This window comes from Lepisosteus platostomus, chromosome 9 (assembly GCF_059453375.1).
Source record: "Lepisosteus platostomus isolate fLepPlt1 chromosome 9, fLepPlt1.hap1, whole genome shotgun sequence".
Classification (NCBI taxonomy): Eukaryota; Metazoa; Chordata; class Actinopteri; order Semionotiformes; family Lepisosteidae; genus Lepisosteus; species Lepisosteus platostomus.
Window position 1 is genome coordinate 7,214,827 of NC_142619.1, and position 19,302 is coordinate 7,234,128.

General features: G+C 40.9%; 1 protein-coding gene across 4 annotated transcripts in view; it reads right to left on the reverse strand.

Annotated features, from left to right (window-relative positions):
* The window catches only part of LOC148654486 (DENN domain-containing protein 2A), a 72,874-nt gene that overhangs the window by 13,055 nt on the left and 40,517 nt on the right, over positions 1–19,302 (reverse strand). For all 4 annotated transcript variants that reach the window (XM_088646730.1, XM_088646727.1, XM_088646729.1 and 1 more), the window contains exons 3-12: positions 17,001–17,969; positions 15,515–15,642; positions 11,051–11,166; positions 9,925–10,122; positions 8,242–8,335; positions 7,921–7,971; positions 6,372–6,559; positions 4,875–4,984; positions 1,631–1,700; positions 451–528 (exon numbers count right to left, since the gene is read on the reverse strand). In XM_088646730.1, coding sequence (XP_088502856.1) covers positions 451–528; positions 1,631–1,700; positions 4,875–4,984; positions 6,372–6,559; positions 7,921–7,971; positions 8,242–8,335; positions 9,925–10,122; positions 11,051–11,166; positions 15,515–15,642; positions 17,001–17,969 — 2,002 coding nt within the window. The remainder of the gene's footprint in view (positions 1–450; positions 529–1,630; positions 1,701–4,874; positions 4,985–6,371; positions 6,560–7,920; positions 7,972–8,241; positions 8,336–9,924; positions 10,123–11,050; positions 11,167–15,514; positions 15,643–17,000; positions 17,970–19,302) is intronic.

Genomic DNA, 19,302 nt, shown 5'->3' on the forward strand with positions numbered 1-19,302 from the left:
TTGTTTTTTTTTTGGGGGGGGGGGTGTTTACCACAATCAAGCATTTATAATCTCAATAAGAGTTACCATGATATTAAAGTGGAAATACCTATGCAATTATTGCCCCTGCTTGACTTAGGTTTGTCCAAAAAAAACACACCAGTAGACACCCTAAAGCAAATAATTCCTATTATTCAACTGATTGTTCCAGTAAAGGAAATAAAGTATTTGAGTGTGTGCTTTCTAAATATTTTAGACAAATAAATTAAATGACAAATGCTTTCACCTCATGCAATTGATGCTATCATGCTTGTTGGTTTTGGAGTTGTGGAGGTGTGAATATGTTATTATACATTAATGGATTACAATATTGATCCAGTCCTAGACAGACCAATCAAAGACCAGCATTTTCCCCTCCGATTTCTGGGGGATACGACCTGCACTGCAGACAGTCATGGAAACTGCCATTACCTTTGAAAAGAGGTCAAAACACCCCAGCCGGCTCACAATACAGTACACCTCAGGCAGACGCCTTCCCTTTCCACTGGGCTGCAATGACAACAGAGCACAAGGGTGACCTCATCTGAGATAGTGAAGACATAATACATCACAAGATGCACATGGTGCTATGATGACATCATACCTAGGTCACTGGGCACAATACCACAAGCATTATGATGTACATTCTAGGACTCAGCATTTTTCAACATACAGTCTGGATTGAATTCTTCCAATGCAAAGGATTGTTTAAGTAAAAGAAAGAAATGTAAGTTTGTGTTTGCTTTCTAAATTTGAAATGAAAGGCAGTAAGCCTGGTCCTTCAGAAAGGGAAATCTTTTCATGCCTCTTGGTTTTGGATGGCTGGATGTACAGTATAAGTCTGTTATTATCTATGAAAGGATACCATTATGGATCCAGTCCCAGACTAACCGATCAGAGCTTTTTTTCTTGCCATTGGCCATTGTATAATCATCAGTAATTTCACCCACAGAAAAATAAAGCAAGTGCTCAGGCTTCTATCAGTCCTATGTCTGTGAGGCTTGGCTAGCAGGAACATTTCTCTAGGCTACTTATTCCACAGATGTATATTGAGGCATACTACTTTTACAGTTTAGTTTTAAGTTAGCAGAAGAGAATTTCAACACAGTACTGGTGTTATATACTCCTGGGAGCATATGTGTGTCTTCATATAAGAATTAAGCAAATGAGATTGAGAGAGTAAAGTTTATTCCACTTAAATCGTAGAAATAAGATGTATATAATTGACACCACTTTTATGTTAGTTTTAATGTAGCTTGCATTACAGCCTCGCTCTTAACAAGCTAAACCAGCTGACTACTGGCTTAAATTGATCAATTAAACAGCTTCTTACAGCTACTCAGATGCTGCTTTGAAACTTTGAAGACACACTTGCCCTCTAGGACCTAGATTGGACTCTCCTGCCCTAGGTTCTGTATGGATGAAGCTGTAGCCCTGTCACATCAGGTTAGGAAAGTTATTCCCCAGCTGTCTGCAGAACTCAGGCAATGTAAATAAAAGAGCAGGAACTATAAGTTTTAAAGAATACACTCACTGTGGCAAGTTTACATGGCAAAGCAGATGATGTGCATCACTACTTCACTCAATTAGAATGAGTCAAATTTTCACTTACCAGTAAACGTCGGCAATATCCAAACCTCCTACTCCCATCCTCACCAGTCAAGACAAAAGAGAACGTTTCGCTGAAAAACCAAGCCAAAACCATTTTACTGGCGTGCACTACCAACTTGGAAGTGGTCAAATTTACTTCTTTTTTTTTTCATTTCTCTCTGGGATATCCTTGTGCCTGCAGTCACTACCAAAATACTGTCACTGGCACAAGAAAATGCATTTTATGAAGATCAGAAGATACAGACAAAACCTCAGGGACAGCTACCTGTCCTTATGGCTGGACTTCAGAATGCATCTCCATGATATGACACAATGCTGTTGCATTGGCATGGATCTGGAGGTGATGGAAGGAGTGAGAACTCCAGGAAACACTGATCTAAAAGTCCCCATTTATACAGTAGAGTGGGTGATTGATAGGAATAGGGGCCAGCCTCCTCCTGAACTTTGATCCTCAACTTTTGTGTATTTAGTTTAACAGGAATTATTAAACTTATTTATGAAAGAAATAAAGTTGACGTGGGTAGCACAGTGTCACAATGGTTAGCGTTGTGTCCTTGCAGCAATGTGTTCAATTCCTGGACTGCTACCTGTGAGGAGTTTGTATTTTTTCCCCAGTGTTTGCACTGGTTTCCTCCAACAGTCCAAAGACATACTGGTAGGCTAATGGACGTCTAGGAAAATTGGTGCGAGTCTGTGTGTGTAAAGTAGAGTAATAGTAGAGGAGTTTATCGCCATACAGTATGTACATATACATTGGAATTTGCGTTGATCTCTCAGGATACTCACAGTACAACAGACAACACGACACAATGTAGACAGTACATTACGAACATAATAAATAATAACATCAGGAACAATAAATATGTTGTGAGACAATAAATATGTAGTACATGGTGCAAAAAGTGCATAGTGCAGACATGCATTGAGTTACGAGGCATTGCAGTGAGTTGTTAAGGATGCAGTCGGTAAAAGCTGATCTTAAAGCCTGGTGCTCCGTGCTTTAATAGTGCGGTACCAGAGTGCAGGAGGGAGAACAGTCCTGTGGCTGGGATAATTGGTATCCTGAATGATGGATTGGGCTTCATTACGACAGAAGATGGTGTGAATCTCACTGATTGATGGTGAATCATATCCTATAATCCTGCCACAACCCTTTGTAGTGCTTCACTGTCGCAGACTGTGTCTGTGTCTGGATGTGCCCTGCAATGGACTGGCGTCTTATCCAGGGTGTACCCTGCTTTGTGCCCGTTGTTTGCTAGAATAAGCTGCAGCTCCCCTGCATTCCCGATTTGGATAATTGGGTTTGAAATTGGATGGGTGGATAAGATCGATGTTCTGAACACTTTTTACTCCTAGTTAACCATATAAATTATTTTCATTCAGATGTTGCCAATGCGCACATGTGCTACTCCTTGGATATCTAAATGATAAGAGAAAAAAATAATCTGAGAACACTGACTTACTTCTAAGAACTTAATGCTAGTAAACATTGATAGTTAACATTTGCAACAGTTATAGAATGATCTGAGCTTACACAACAGACGCATAACACTGGATGTCTACATTTTGCTCAGTATTTCCTTCATACTTGCAGCAGTTTCAATTCCAACCTTTGCTGCCATATTTTCAGAAAAAAAGCCCAAAATAGTCTAATATTGCATATTAAAAAACAATTCCAAAAGTATTTCTTTTGGCCTCTTCTTAATGTTTCCTAAGCCTAGGTCACCCACAGGTTAAGCAATACTGAGTTTAAAGCCATACCATCATCTCAACAAAGAGAACCAAGCCACACTTTGTCAGTCAAGAAAATGAGGCCGGCATTTACAATCTCAACAGTCTCCTCGGGGGAGAGATTATCTTTCCAAACAACTGCATGAAAAGGCATTAAGTAAAAAAAACAGTTTATGATGAATGGCATATTCTGAAAGAGAGGGGAGAATATCATTATTCTGAAAATATTATTTTGGTATGGATGTGTCATGCCTGTACAGGGTTTGTTTTCGTCAGCTGAGATAGTAAGCTCCATATGAATAATATATTTTCTGATACAAAAACAACAAAAGAGGTTTTTAAGCATCATACACTGTAAGTCTCTGTAGGTGAAACTATTTGAGGGCAGGTTGAAATATGTTGTAGCCCTTTAGCAAATGCTTTATAAATAAGTTTTCCTATGTTTATGTAGTTTTAACAATCCAGAATCCAAAAATCACTACATGCAGAATCTGAAGGTACAGGAGATTGTGCTGTAGAATGTAGGTGTGTAAGTGCTGTTATTTATCGCTATTGAGCATTAAACCATAGAATTACATTTAAATAATAAGTGGAATTAATTCTTTTCATTTCTATAACTTGTTTGGGGCAAAGCGGTAGCCCTGTGGCTAAGGATCTGTGCCTGTAGCTGGAAGGTTGCCAGTTCAAATCCGCAGCCGGCAGAGGAATCCTGAGCAAGGCCCTTAACCCCAACTGCTCCCGGGGCAACATACAACGGCAGACCCTGCGCTCTGACCCCAGGCTCTCTCCCTATCTGTGTGTGTGTGTGTCTCATGGAGAGCAAGCTGGGGTATGCGAAAAGATGAATTCCTAATGCAAGAAATTGTATAGGGTTAATAAAGTGATGTTATTATTATTATTATTATCTCAAAAGACACCAAAGCACTTTACGTATAGGAGGGGATCAATGTTTTCCGAGCCTAAAAAACAACATTCACCTTGACATGTGGCTGCCATTATGCATCAGCAGCCCCACTACAAACCCCATGAGGAAATGACTACACCTTAAAGTAAAAGGTGAATTGGGTTGAAGTAAAGAGTGAAGGTTAAAGTAAAGGGGAATTTTAGGTGAGCCAGTTCATGCAAGCCCACAGCGGAAGTTAATCATGTTAGAAACTCTGCTATTACAAACAGTGCCATGGGATCTTAAATGAGCAAAACTATGTCTCCAAGTTCTTGGGATGTATTTTTAAGAAGCACAGTAATTTTATAGCATTTATATTTGGGATCTGCGTGATCCTAGAAATGTTTGGGCAGATACTCAGTGGCAGATTTGTAAAGTGCCCAGAATGCATGTAAAAGGTTCAAAATGGACAATGTAAGCCATGAGGAAATAAAAAAAATGCAAGTATTAATGCTGGATATTTTTGGAAAGAGAAGGAGATGGCTATAAAGACTTTTAACCACAGATTTATTTCACACTTTGTAAAGGCAGCCACAGCTGAGAGAGGGAAGTGTAGAAAAGTAGCTCTAACCTGGCAAAGTTCTCCACTGGCACCCAGTCCTTGGCGTCAGGGAAACAGAACTGAGGGATGACTTTCAATTGGTCCTCAGCCTCCCGCATGAACTTGAAGCTTCGCTCCAGCTGTTAACACAAAAGCAGCTTCCTATGAGTCCAACACTGCCACACACTCACCACTGACACTCCTATACCTCAGAAGCAGCCTTTCTCTCCAGACGCCATCAGGTGAACAGCTGTCTAATGTCACCATACACAAAAATACTATAAACCAAAATTCAGAAAGAAATTTTAGGTATGACCTACTTAAGAAATACATTGTTCAAAGGAATGCATTTGTTCTTGCTAACATTATAATATTTCTTATGTTCGTTACAGTAATAAGTCATTGGTCATATTGATGAAACTTTAAGCATTAAGCAAAACTACTTAAGAAAGCACTAGATCGAATCTCACAACTGACTTTCAAATAGCTCATTGTCAATCTTTAAAGTCCATAGCACCTTTTTTGATAACTGGGTAATAGTATTACATTATCCTGGTGTTATTTTTTATTGGACACATCTCAGGAAACAAAATTGAGTATGTTGTTGAAAACCCATTACTTCTTTACCTTCAGATAAACGTCATTTAAGAACTAGTTGGAGGCGAGTTAAAGTTCTCAACTTAAAGAATCTGAATCCATCTCAGTGTTGGTTTCCCAGCATTTCATTTCATCTATTTTCTCACCCTTTCAATCAACTCAGGGTTGTGGGGGAGCTGGAGCCAATCCCAGCAAGCAGTGGGCACAAGGCAGAATAAACCCTGAACTGTCCATCTCAGGGCACACACAGAAGACACAAACACAGACGCGCACACACTCACACCAGGGCCAATTTTCCCAGAAAACAAGTAACCTATGTAGTATGTTTTTCAACTGGGGGAGGAAAATGGAACACCCAAAGGAAATCTCAGCAGACATCGAGGGGGGGCGGGGCTGGGGTGCCGTTAAGTCGGTGTCGACTCAAGGGGACCCTATGGATAGTTCCCCCATCACTATCCATGGAGTTTTCATGGCAGGATACGGAGGTAGATTGCCAGGCCTTTGATCCGCGCAGATAGTGCTAGTGTTGTTGCCGTTGTCACAGAAACATGATCCTCTGCCGCCAACACTACCTCATACTCCTGCTGCCCAGTATAGGTTATTAAAGAACCTTGCACCCGATGTGGGACACGAACCTACTACACTGAGATTATGAGTCTCATGCTCTACCAACAGAGCTAGTTGGGGCACAGACCTGGGGAGAACATACAAACTCCAAGCAGATAGCACCCCAGCTCCAGAATTGAACCAGGGGTCGCAAGGTGGCAATGGTAACCACTCTGCCATCACTCATGATTATAGATGATAGGTTAAACAGAGTTCCCTTTGTGAATGAGCACGGTACTACATCACTGACAAAATGCCAATGCGCTATTACTGTACACGTCACTACTGTGCAACAGCCCCTTAGCCCCAGCAAACCACTCTCACCTTCAGGGGAAACTGTTGTGTGACCTCAGGCAGGTAGGGCGCTCCAGCCTGCTTCTTGTGGAGCGCCACCACCAGAAAGTACTCAAAGAGCCTGCGCTCCTGTAGCTCCATCAGGTCTCTCTCCAGGGTGCGGTAGCGGCCTGTCTGCTTCAGCATGGACTGCACTGACACCAGGCGCTGGCTGTGAGCTGGGGGAGAGAGAGAAGAGAGGGAGAGGAAGGAGAGTCATCAGAGAGTAGGACAGGGCGGCAATGAAATGGAAAAGAGAGGGTGTGATTGTGACATTGCGTTTAACAGAACAGCTACAGAAGCACTGCACAAACATACACACAGAGAGACACACAGCGCAGCCATGAGCTTAAATTGCCCCCTTGGGGATAAATAAAGTACTGTATTCCGAGTTGAAATGAATAAAGAGGGTCATGTTGTGAACTTCTCTCCAAATGCTATTTTAGTTCTTGAAAGTCTTAAGCAAGAGTTCTCCTGAATTATTACTTTGGGAAGATTTATAACAAACTTAAGTTTTTGAAGTTCTAGTAGGGAGCTGTGTCAGCATGTGCAGGCTGCAAAGGAACGGGTCAAGGTTTATTCCAAGTTGAAAGGAAAAGAAAAGAGAGACAAAGTTTTGGCTGGGGAGCCTTCTTCATACCTGAAGGGCACGCACCTGAAGAAGGCTCCACAGCCTAACGGTTGTGTCTCTTTTCTTTTCCTTTTGGCATGGAATAAACCTTGACCCGTTCTTTACTTATGTTTTCATTCACTTGAGCAAGTAGTTCATTCCATGGAGTCAACTCTGGCTCGGGAAAGCTGCAGTGTATTAATGTTTTTGGTATAAATGATCTCAGAATTCCTTAATTTGGCACATCACCTGGGATCGTGCAAGAGAATTGCTACCCATACCTATAAATTGATTAACTGAAAGTGACTTTTTCTAAACTCTTCGGCACGGTTCTCTAAGACCATGAGTGGCCACTGAGCTTAGACAGAGTGATGCCTATTGAACTGAATTGTCACAAACACAAATCTTTGTACAGAGCAAAATCCAACAAACTTAACTAATATGTTTGTTTTCAAAAACTACAGTTTCACTGCTTTGAAAACAAAGTTAATGGCTGAGTTTAGAGACAATTGGAGGTCACTTACATGTGCAATACTCTGTGGAACAATTGAAAAATAATTTGTTTACTTTATGGTGTTGAAACCACATTGTCCTGTAGGCATCCAAGACTTATACTATGAGACTATTTCCACAGTAGTAGCATTATAGATTTCTTTAAGCTGCTTTTGTTAAGTTTCTCAAGAGCAGGGTGGTTCATTTCTGTGTGCTGACAAGTTCTCACTCGAAGAAAGTAGGCACTATAAAGTAAATCATACTTTCCAGTTTAACTCTGTTTTTACCTGGGTGATGCATGTATTGTGGTTTTGGAGCTAATTCAAAAAAAGTGTAATTAAATCCACTTCTTTTGTTTGTCACCGCTTTCAATCTTACTGTAAAAACAAAACTCACCAGGAACAAAAGCGCTCTTGAACGACAGATCATTTTTCTTACCTTTCAGCTTTTCTTCTGTGTCGCTCTCAGACTCGCTGTTTTCATCCGTTACTGCAAAAGAAAAGTTAATATATGGACAAACAGCAAAAGGATAGATATTCCACAACCATTTCTTTTCGACTGTCATGTTCTAGACACATCAGTGGTTCAGTGGTTGATATTAGGATGCAGATCAAATGCCAAATTCACCCCGAACTAGAATATAAACAGAATTAAAACACTGCTTCGGGGATAGATATTTGACTTTGGCACAGCAGAAAGGCCCCAAAATGCTTGTAGGCCCTCTGGCCCTCCTGCTGCTCTTGCTGAACCGACACATACCTCTGCCAGAGCTAGTCTCCGTGGACTGCGAGACTCTCTTCATGCGTTTCTTCCCTCTGCGGGCCTCAAAAATCCCATTGATCTTCAACACAAGCTGCCAGCAGAGAGACACATCGTGAACATGACACGCATATCCAACGTATCTCAGCTCGATCAAAAAATGTCCTTAACTTCTCTAAAAACCAAGAAAGCCTCTTTTTCTCACGTAAAGATCCCAGCTTTAAATCAATAGCTCAAAACACACTTCTTAAAAAAAATTACGATTTTACAGTATATTTAGAAATATATTCTTTACAGGGCTTGCTTTTCACTGATTAGTCAGTGATGTGACTATACAACTTTCCGGCAGAGATATTTTTCTAAAAACATTTATTGAATTAGGTTATTTTTAAGAGTGGTAACCTAGGAAACACAAGCTATGAAATCTGATCAGAGCCAGCCAGAGATTACTGTAGACCTCCAGTGGCAGGAGTCCACAATACCGCATTGTACCATATTTTCCAAAAGAAATTCACGGTGACTTCAGTTCCCACCTTATTAACATGCATTTAATTAAGCAACTGTTACAAAAGAAGGCAGTTCTGACAAGTTAGACTCCTTAAACCATCGTGCCGTGTTCTGATTTTCGAGGGGAAGTATATGGCATGCCAACATACATTTCAATCACTATGTAACTAGAGGCAAATTATGAATTAGAGGCGAGTTATGGTCAGCAGCCATATCACCCTGCAACTCATGACTGGCAACCCACTGAAGCTCAGAGGGTGTGAGCCTGGTCAGTACCTGGATTGGAGACCTCCTGGGAAAAGCTAAGATTGCTGCTGGAAGAGAGATTAGAGGGGCCAGTAGGGGGTGCTCACCCTGTGGTCTGTGTGGTTCCTAATGCCCCAGTATAGTGATGGGGACACTATACTGTAAACTTTGGATGAGACGAAAAATCAAGGTCCTGACACTCTGTGGTCATTAAAAATCCCAGGGTGTATCTCAAAAAGAGTAGGGGTGTTACGCTAGCATCCTGGCCAAATCTCCCTTTGGCCTTTACCAATCATAGCCTTCTAATAATTCCCATCTCTGAACTGGCTTCATCACTCTTTTCTCCTCCCCACTGATGTGTGGTGAGCATTCTGGGGCACTATGGCTGCTGTTGCATCTTCCAGGTGGGGCTGCACATTGGTGGTGGAGGGGAGTCCCTATTACCTGTAAAGCCCTTTGAGTGAAGTGTCGGGAAAAGCACTATATAAGTGAAAGGGATTATTATTAAAAAATACTTGCTAAGTGTTTGTAAGATTGTGATGAAAAAGTGAGGCAGCACAGTGGCGCACCATTTAGCATTGCTGTCTCGCTGTGCTGAGGCCTTGGGTTCAGTTCTTGGGGAGCTATCAGTGCAGAGTTTCCAAGTTCTCCCCAGGATCACATTAGGTTGCTCCTGGCCTTGGTGTGTGAGTATATTTCAGTGTTTGTCTCTGTGTTTGCCCAGGGGTGAACCCTGCCAGGCTCTGGCTCTCTGTAACCCAGTATTGGATAAACAGGTTAGAGAATGGATGGATGATACAAAAGTAAAGACAATGCTCCTAAAATATAAGCCTTGCAGATCTTACCCCCAAATAGGATAATGATGTTCTTAATTTTCTACATCTCTAGTCCTGTATGCGTCAGCCCCTATTCCCTGTGCGACCCCCCTACCTTTGGGATCTTCCGTCGCCGGCGGTTGTTGGGGTCTCCTGAGAGGCAGGGGGTGTCATCGGGGCTGCTGGGAGTGGAGGGGGGGCTGATTTTGGAGGGCGACACCCCACCGCCATCCCGGTTGATCTTGCGCAGCTCGAGCAGCTTGAAGCTGCGTCGTTCCGAGTTCTGCCTGAAGAACCCGGGTTTGGAGGAGAGCTAGGGAGAGACGTTGAGAGACCATGTCCAGGCGCCGCAGACAAAGCTGACCGTGTTCCTTTCAGAAACAATGTGCAGTTTTCCTTTAACTCCTGTCAGCTGTCTGCTCATGCTTGTGCCAAGCTGGCCTGTTTACTTCCCTATCTCCTTTTTTAAAGAGTGTGGCCTCACTGCAAAACTGTCTTTTCTATGAAGAAACCAAAATTTGGAGATCTGCTGTACAATTGATTAAGCATCTTCTAAAATGTCACTGAAATAAGCTTGTTGTGAGTTCAAGCAACAGTTGACCAATTTATTTTTAGGATTGTATATTAGTTTGTATCAATATGTACCCATGAAATATTGGTGTCCCCATCAATAAAAACCTGGTAATTTAATTTTACTATTAATTAATTGCTAGATTGTGATTTTGCCAGTAATATATTGGGAGTTTATCATTTATAAACTCCCACATTGTAGTCTCGAATATTCAGTATTGCACCATACCCATCTCTTTGTGATGTGATATGATATTGCCAGTACAGTGGTACAGTGATTATCATTGCTGCCTCACAGCGTTGAACCCCTGTGTTTAATTCCCGGGGTGCTGTCTGTGTGGAGTTTGCATGTTCCCTGCTTCTTCGAAGTGCTCCGATTTTCTATCACAGTCCAAACACATGCTAGTAGTTTCATTGGCTTCTGGGAATTTCGGTCCTGGTTGTGAGTGTGTGTTTGTGTCTGTGTGTGCCCTGTGATGGACCAGCATCCGATACAGGGTGTACCCTGCCCTCATGCCCATGACTTGGAAATAAATCTCATTATCCCCTTCAGATTTTATTGATCCACCAATGGATGAAGGCCTCTCCAATAATCTTCCAAAAATGTCTACTACCTTTATATTTTAACAACATGGCTAAAACAAAGAAAGAGTATACTTTCCAGACGTTACCTTTGTGGGCGTGTCTGGAGCTGGTGATGATTGTGTGAGGGGAAGGGGGAACTTGTTTCCGTGGCAGCGGCTCTCCATCTCTATGTCTTCATAGGGATTTTCCTTTGATGGAAGATCTATATAGATGGAAAAAATGCAAACACTTAAGCAATGGAACAGCAGCACTGAAAACGCGAGCAAAAATAGGCTAGGTCTGTCTTGTATTCGTATTTTCACTACTTTTGCATATATTAGTACCATGGAGTACAATTTACTATAACACTGGTGTATACATGGCAAGTATATGTGATATAATCAATACTTCCCTTTTGAAATAGCTTTTGTTATTATTTCTGAGTCTTCACAATTACTGGATAAGGCAATGATTGGTTTTCACTAAAATCAGTTCAGTCTATTTGTCACATGCACAAGTGCAGTACAATGCTTATTGGCATGTATGTTCCAATGCAAGACATTAAGGAAACACCAAGCTAAAACACAGAACAGCAGTGGCAACAACGAAGTTAAATAGCATGCGTGCGTTAAAAGTCAACACAATGTACAAAAGAAAAACAAAACATCAGTGCGAGTCAGTGGTAGAGGCAGAATTCAGTAACCCGACAGCTTGCAGGAAGAAGCAGTCTCTGAATCTGGAGGTACATGCCTTTATGCTACTATAACGATTACCAGAGAGCAGTGGAGAGAACAGTGAGAAACCAGAATGATTGTTATCCTTAGCAATACCTCCTGCCTTCCTGAGACAGCAAGTTGTAAAGATGTCCACAACAGAGGGGAGCTGTACTCCAGTAATGGACTGGGCTGACCTGACCACCTCCTATAATGCCTTTCGGTCAGAAAACAAGTTGCTGCCAAACCACACTGCAATACTACATGTGAGCACACTTTCAGTAGCGCACCTGCAGAATTGTCTGAGGAAGTAAAGGGTGCAATTGCACCTTCTTTGTAGCTCTAGTTACATGCTGGGATCACGTTAAATCGTTAGTGATGAAGGTACCCAGGAACGTGAACCTACTAACCATCTCTACAGCCACCCCACTTATGTGAACAGGGACATGGTCCCCACCCTGCTTTCTGAAATCAATAACTAGCTATTTGGATTTGCCGACATTGAGGGAAAAATTGTTGTCAAGTTACCACTCCACAAGGTTCCTGACCTCATCCCTGTATGTCATCTCATTGTTACTAGTGATTAATGTGTCGTTGGATTCTATACAGTGCAGAGAATATGTCTCAAGTCCACCGAAGGGCACCTAGACCTTTTATCTACAATGAGAAACATTTTGTTTGGCAAAAGAGCAAACTCCAACAGAAGAACCTCATCCCGTCCATCAAGTATGGTGGGAAGACTATCGTAGTTTGTGCTGCTTTTCTGCTTCAGGACCTGGACTGCTTGACATCATTGAAAGAACCATGAATTCAGGGTTGTACAGCAAATTCATAGCCAAAAGTGGGTCACGCAGCAAGATAATGATCCTAAACGTACAAGCAGATCTATAGCAGAATGGCTAAGGAAACAAAATTATGCATTTTGGAGTGGCCAGAGCAAAGTTTAAACCCCACTGCAATGTTATGGCAATATCTAAAGCAAGTTGTTCATGCAAGGAAACCCTCACGTCACAGACCCGAAACAGTTATGCAAGGAAAAGAATGCAAAATTCATATAAAAACAGATATGAGATACATGAAGTCATGTCTGCTCAGTGCTCAATCTTATTGTCTTTGTGCTATACACACACAATGATCTGATTACTGTTTAGGTCTAATAGACACTAGTATGCCGACTAACATTTTCTCAGCCCTGTAGATGTATACTGACAGTCAGCATGGTGGCATGACAGGTAATGCTGCTGTCTCAGTCCACGGTTTGTTCCTCCACTTTATGTGTGGAGTTTGCATGTTCTCTCCGACACCTACATGGGTATACTCCTGATGCTTAAGTTTCCTCCCCCATTCTCAAAACATGCTGGTTTGGTTTACTGGTGTCTCTAAACTATCCTTAGCAGGTATAAATATTCTGATAATGGAAAAATGTAATTGACCCGACATGAAAATACATCTTTGTTCAGCCTCACATAAAATAATACCATACACAACACAGTATCCACAGTCTTTTATATTTTAAAATATTTTCTTTTTGTGAACTGGTCTATAACACACAAGAGGCATTGATTTATTCAAGGTTAAGCAAATATATTAGTGTAGAACAAAAAGCAAAACAGCTCACAACTCCATGGTAACACATTCTCAAACACTGTTATCAATAAACGTATGTACTTGACAGGGATTCTGGGAAATGCAAGCCTGAAAGGTTTTAAAGCTAAACATTTTGGATATGGCCCCCGTTTACCATACAACGGGCATTAAGGAGATAAAAACCCAAACACTCTGAATGCAGAGAAGTACCAGATTCAAATTGATTATGCTGAGTGTGTTGTGAAACTGTAATGGCTTTAACATCTGTCCAGCTATGAAGACTGTGATATACTGTAACAAACCATAAAAAAAACCATGACATGTGAAGCTAAATCATAGTAAAACTTCCACAATACATGCCAGTTCCACAGCACTCAGATTTGTTCGAGTAATTACCATAAGACTGAGCTATACTAAACTTTAGGCGATGCAGTGAACCACACTAATTGTATTTTATTAAATGTAATTAAGATGGCACACCACTGCTTTCTCTGGGGATATTTTCCACTTAGAACCACACTAACTCCGATGTACTGAAGTAAAACAAAAAAAATGAATTCTGTAAGCAAAACAATTTCACTTTTGCTTAAGTTGCTCAGCAGAGACCATTTCTCTGAGGGTTTATAAGGAAGGAGCTTAATATATCAATCACAACAAAAAAATCCCATAAACCCATGGGCTTGGCCTCTGTCTCGAACCCAAGCACACCCCTGTGCACAGACCAATTTGACTTTGAAAGTGAAGCAACAGTGTGAATTTAGACAGTGTCCCGGGTGTGATGGCATAGTCTGATCTAAAATTAACTTAAGTAATGTGTAAAAGGCTCAGGCAGAGAAGAATACCTTAAGGTACCAGACTGCTTGTTACTTCAGGGCACCCCCTCTGCTGTAGACAGTGATAATTATAAGCTGTTTTTAACATAAACTCTAGCCAGACAGCTATTTTCTTTGACCAGGGATAAAAGGAAGACAGCTAGGCTGGTAGTTTGTATTTCAAACCTCCCTCAGTTGTCCGATTTTTTTTTAAAACCACATTTATTGTTTTTGCTGAGAGGGTGACCGTACAGATCATTATATAAATAACAGAAGGGTTTTTTTTGCAAGTACAGAGAAAAAAAAAGAGCATTGAGTACAATTTGTTGAGCATTGGTGAGGTTTCTGAGGTTTGTGAAGTTCAATACATTCTAGAAGTGGGGTAAAAGTGGATAACTTTTGGAAATTGGAAGTGGAAATTGGATGGAAAACAAAATTAACTATAAATCACACCAAGCTACTGTTTCAAATGTATTAGGTGTTGTATACTAAGCACATGCTTCAAAAGATTTCTGTAATGCCACACTGCTGATCTCAAAAATTGGTTCTCTCAGTCCAAGAGAAGAGATACTTTTCAGAAAAACAAGGAGACGTACTTTTACCACCATATTCTAACAAATCATGTCATTTGCAGCTTACAAAAGACACCAAAGTATCTGTGTGGAATTAACTGATTTTTTGGTTAATTTTGGAGCACACAGCTATTCTAAAATTACTTAATACATTCTGAAATGCAGTTTAGTACAATTTATGTTTTTGAAATTTGTGTTGGACCTAAGTTTGGTCTAGATTTCCCCTTCAAGTTCATTGGATGGTATTCCTCTTGCCTGAGGACAACACTTACAAGAGAGTAAGCACCTAAACACTTTTAAAAGCAGGTATTCAAAAATAACATGATGCCTCACAGCCTTATATTAAAGGCTGCATGCAGATTTTATTTAGACATTACCATACACACTTCAAAAAACAATGAAATAAGTTATTATGTATAATATTAATCTAAAACAAGCACACAAACAAGTACAGGCAAATAAAGTTTAAGTAAAAAATATGTTGAATTCTATTCTAAAGTACTATGTCTTTATTTATTTTTTAAATAAACCCCTTTTTGGGATGGGCAACATGATAAATCAAAATTTGATGCTAACTTGGAGGGATAAAATACTTTAGCATAAAAAATCTTAATTTAATGGATCAATAGTAATAAGTTTAAGTAAATACTAAATTTAAGTAAAGTTTACAAACCCTCATTGGACATTCTCACTTTCTCAGATGAAAAATTAAGGTACAGTTAAGGTACAGCCAAGGTACAGTTTTGTCACCATTTTGAAATGATCAAATACTGAGTTAATATGACATCTATATATAGCTGAAATACAATAGATTCCTGATGTCAATGTGATATTAATGAAGAAGAAACATTCCATCAACCCTGATGTTAAGGTACTGAGCAACTTACCCAGGATGTCTTCATAGACATTCTCCTCTGATAAAGTGCGAGTAAGTGACAGCTTGGACTGGGCATACCAATCAACTCTGCATCCTTCTGTAGAGGACTGGAGGACATCCTCAAACTCGTAAGATTTCCTAAATCAATAAAAACACAGAGAGCACAAAAACATACACAAAAGATTAGGCCAAAACAAGGAGACGTGTGGCGATTTAAAGAGGGAATGTGTAAGAATCTTGGAGACTGTAATTTATTTAAATTTACAGAATTAACATTGTTTTCTTTTGATTCGCCATTTCTTGTACAGAAAAAAAAGACAGGCCTGCCTGAAACACCCTTGATCCCTCATCTCTTTAGAACTATTACTCTGTTTCCCTTCCCTGTCTTTTTTAAAGGGAAACTGCAGTCCTAATTTCTCAGACCAGTTATTAAATCTCTGTAACAAAATAAATTCATTGACGGTGTTGAAAAGCTTTACAAAGTTTCGAATTAAGCATAAAATCATGATCTTAGGGAAAGTACTCTAAGTGGCCATGCTGTTGCAAACTCATGATCTCACTATCACTTAGAGCGAGACATGAAGTGGCCCTTCCTGCTCACTAGCCACTGTAATGACTAACGTAATGTGCGAGCGAAGTACAGGTTGTGCAGCAGGCATTTCCCTGCAGAAATGTGATCTGCATGAAGAGTTAACAAGCAGAATTTGCCGGCAAGATTTGTCTCGAAGTCGAGAGCAATATTTCTGTTAGATTGATAGACTTGTATTCACAAGCCCGCTTGGTTACAATGTAATTGTTCACATTACCAGACGTTTTGTTGCCTCGTTCTGCATCACAGAATATGGTGCTGTGCATACCTGGAAATTTTGTCAATTTTGTGATGTAAATTGGAAGTTTTACAAATTACGGAGTACATTTTATTTTTTACAGTTTCCTTGTATAATATAATTTATAGTGGTTTGAAATGCACAGAATCAATGGTGATTTTTTCTAACTCAAAAATATAAAAATAGCATTGCAGTTCCCCTTTAATACTTGAGCAGTGCGCCTCCCACTCTCAGCTTTCCACTCGTTTTAGCACTCACTGTCTGAGCCTCTCTGATCTGGGTTTTGCTTGGCTGTTTCAATAGAAACAACCTGTTTTCCAGAGACAAAGAAGAGCTCTGTGAAAATTTAATGAAATATACTTTGACAGGTCACTTCTTTTCACCTCCACTAAAAATAAAAGTATATTTCCGACTGGCTTAAAACAGTACTTTAAAAAGGCCCAATATTTAAACAGAAATGGGACTGTTTGCTTACGTAAATTCCAAGCTTTTGTTTTCCAGGAGGGAAATTATTTTAAACCTTGGTTCTGCTTCCTAGATCACTTGTAATTACTTGAATGATTGTCAATGTCAGCCATTCCTTAACATGTGGCGAATATGTCCAAGAGCACAGGGCCAAGTAGAAGATACCTATCCATCCCATGGCTTTGCCCCCTGTTGCTATGTTACCTGTTGCTGGCATTACTCCTCTGTCGGTCTGTGCAGGGTCTCCGGCTGACACTAGGCGGAGGACAGGTGGGCAGTGGTGGTGGGGGGACTGAGGGCAATGGGGGCAGGTTCCTTCGTCCTTTCCCAAGCCCCAGGGCAGAGCCTGAAGCTGCCCCCTGTGTGTGGTGCTGGAAGGTCCGCTGAGGTTTGGGGAGAGGATTAATGGAAGGTGCCCCTGGCTCAGTGTATACATTCTCCTGGTCCTGCCTACGTCTTACGCCAGCCCTCACCACGTCCAGTGTCCCAAAAATAGGCTCTGCAGCTCTCCTCTCGGCCTCCTCCTGCTCTTCCTTGGAAGGTGGGCTGAAATAATTGCCAGGCAATACCAGTGGAGGATTGCTGGGGCTCTCCTTCATCGCTTGCTCCAACTTTTTGATGTGGGTCAGAACGGACTTCTTATCCTGGGTGCCTTCTGCGTCTTTCCCACTGTTCCCTCTCTCTAATTTTCCCTCTTTCCCCTTTCCAGGAGCCTCTGGGGATTTAGGCCTAAAATCCCCCAGCTTGCCTGCGTTCTCCTTCCCAGAGTCTTGTCTCTCCCAGCTCACAAACCTCTTATTATCTCCCCTCAGGATATCAACAGTTTTGGTCTCCTTGTTTCGCACAGTTTCGGGCTCCTTCCTAGCCATCAGAGGAGAGGACGCAGAACATTCTTTTTTCCCTTCCCACTGGGATATTTTGTCTCGTATGCTGGCGTTGATTTTGAGACCAGCCACGTTTTTGGGGTGTTTATTGCTGCCAGCCAGTCCGTTCTCATTGGTCCGGGGGTCCATGGCCGTATTCTTTTGGGCAAGCATAGTGCTACGCCCCAGGCTGTCACTTAGGTTGTCCAAGGAGGACAATGGGGTCTTAGTTTCCCCGTCCCGCTGCAGGCCCTGTCTCTGAGGGACTGCAGTCGGAATCTCCCCTATCTTCAATCCGCAGCACTGAAGCCTGCAAGAAGAACAGAAATAACATTACAGAAGCTGCTCATTGGTCCTTTACTCACAAAGGAAGCTGGCCATTGATGGATGTCAGCGGGCGTGGTGTAGATATACAATTGGATACCCTGTTTGTCATGTACTATACAGTAGATCAATAGATGGGAATGTCCAAGTATGATGATCTGGGCAGGAATGTCACTACAGATACCCTGTAGTGATGAATAATAATCTGACTGCACAGCTCTACATTCAACTTGTCCTGGGACTGCCCATCCTGTAGGCTCATTCTGACACTCCAATATTCCCACAGGACAATGCTCATCCATATGTTACCCATTTAATAAAGAGTTTGTTTGCAAGATTAGAAAGTGATAGTTATAGCCTGAATGTCCTACTCGCTAGACTAACATTCCCTTTGGTGGGATGAGCTGGGACATCCTTTTCCAGACACTACAGGAGCAATAGAGCAAAATCTCTCAAGACATCATCTGAAACTGGTACAAAGCATGTAGCAGCCCACACCACTAGATCGGAATTTTCAGAGCAGACCCCTTTTCGATAAGAAATCAGAATGCTGGTTTAGCTGAAAGTTACGTTCAACAAAATGCCAGTGCCAAAAAAGATTTCATCTCCTTTTCCTGATAACGTTTGGAATTTGTTGTGGTCATAAGCGGTACATTGAGTGCTTGTTACTTTTGTTACTCCGTGCCTGTCGCGAAACATCATGCAGTGCACTTTGATGAAGAGTTCTTGTGAAAGCCACAAGAATTTCATAAACAATCTATAGATTTTATTAAGGGTTATTTATAAGTCATTTGCAAACCTATTACCCCACAATTTGTATCTTTACATACTTTATAAAATATATGCCTTATGTGCAATATATTTTAACCTTGGAGCAATGTGGTGAAGCAACTGTATGCTCCATCAGCTTATACCACATTCTTTTTTCAGGAATACTGTCATTTTAATATGAGGTATTGAAATATAATTAATTATATACATTTTTCACCTCTCCTGTCATTTCACAGCTCTGCATGGCACTCAGCCACCAAATACAAGCATTAAAAAGTGAATGCTTTGCCTTATTAGGACCACCACATTGATCATGCACTCTTTAGTTTCCAAATGCAAACTGGCATATTGAACTAAAAAAAAGCAAAATATTGTTTTTTTATGGGGGTTATTTTAAATCATTCATTTACCCATCAGATTGAGACGCTTTGATAACATTGTAACCTTTTTTTACAAAGATCTTGATCCATTACAAAGATACCCTCACTCACACAAAATATCGAGGGTGTGTGACTCTATTATAGCTAGTGACTACAATACTTTCTTTG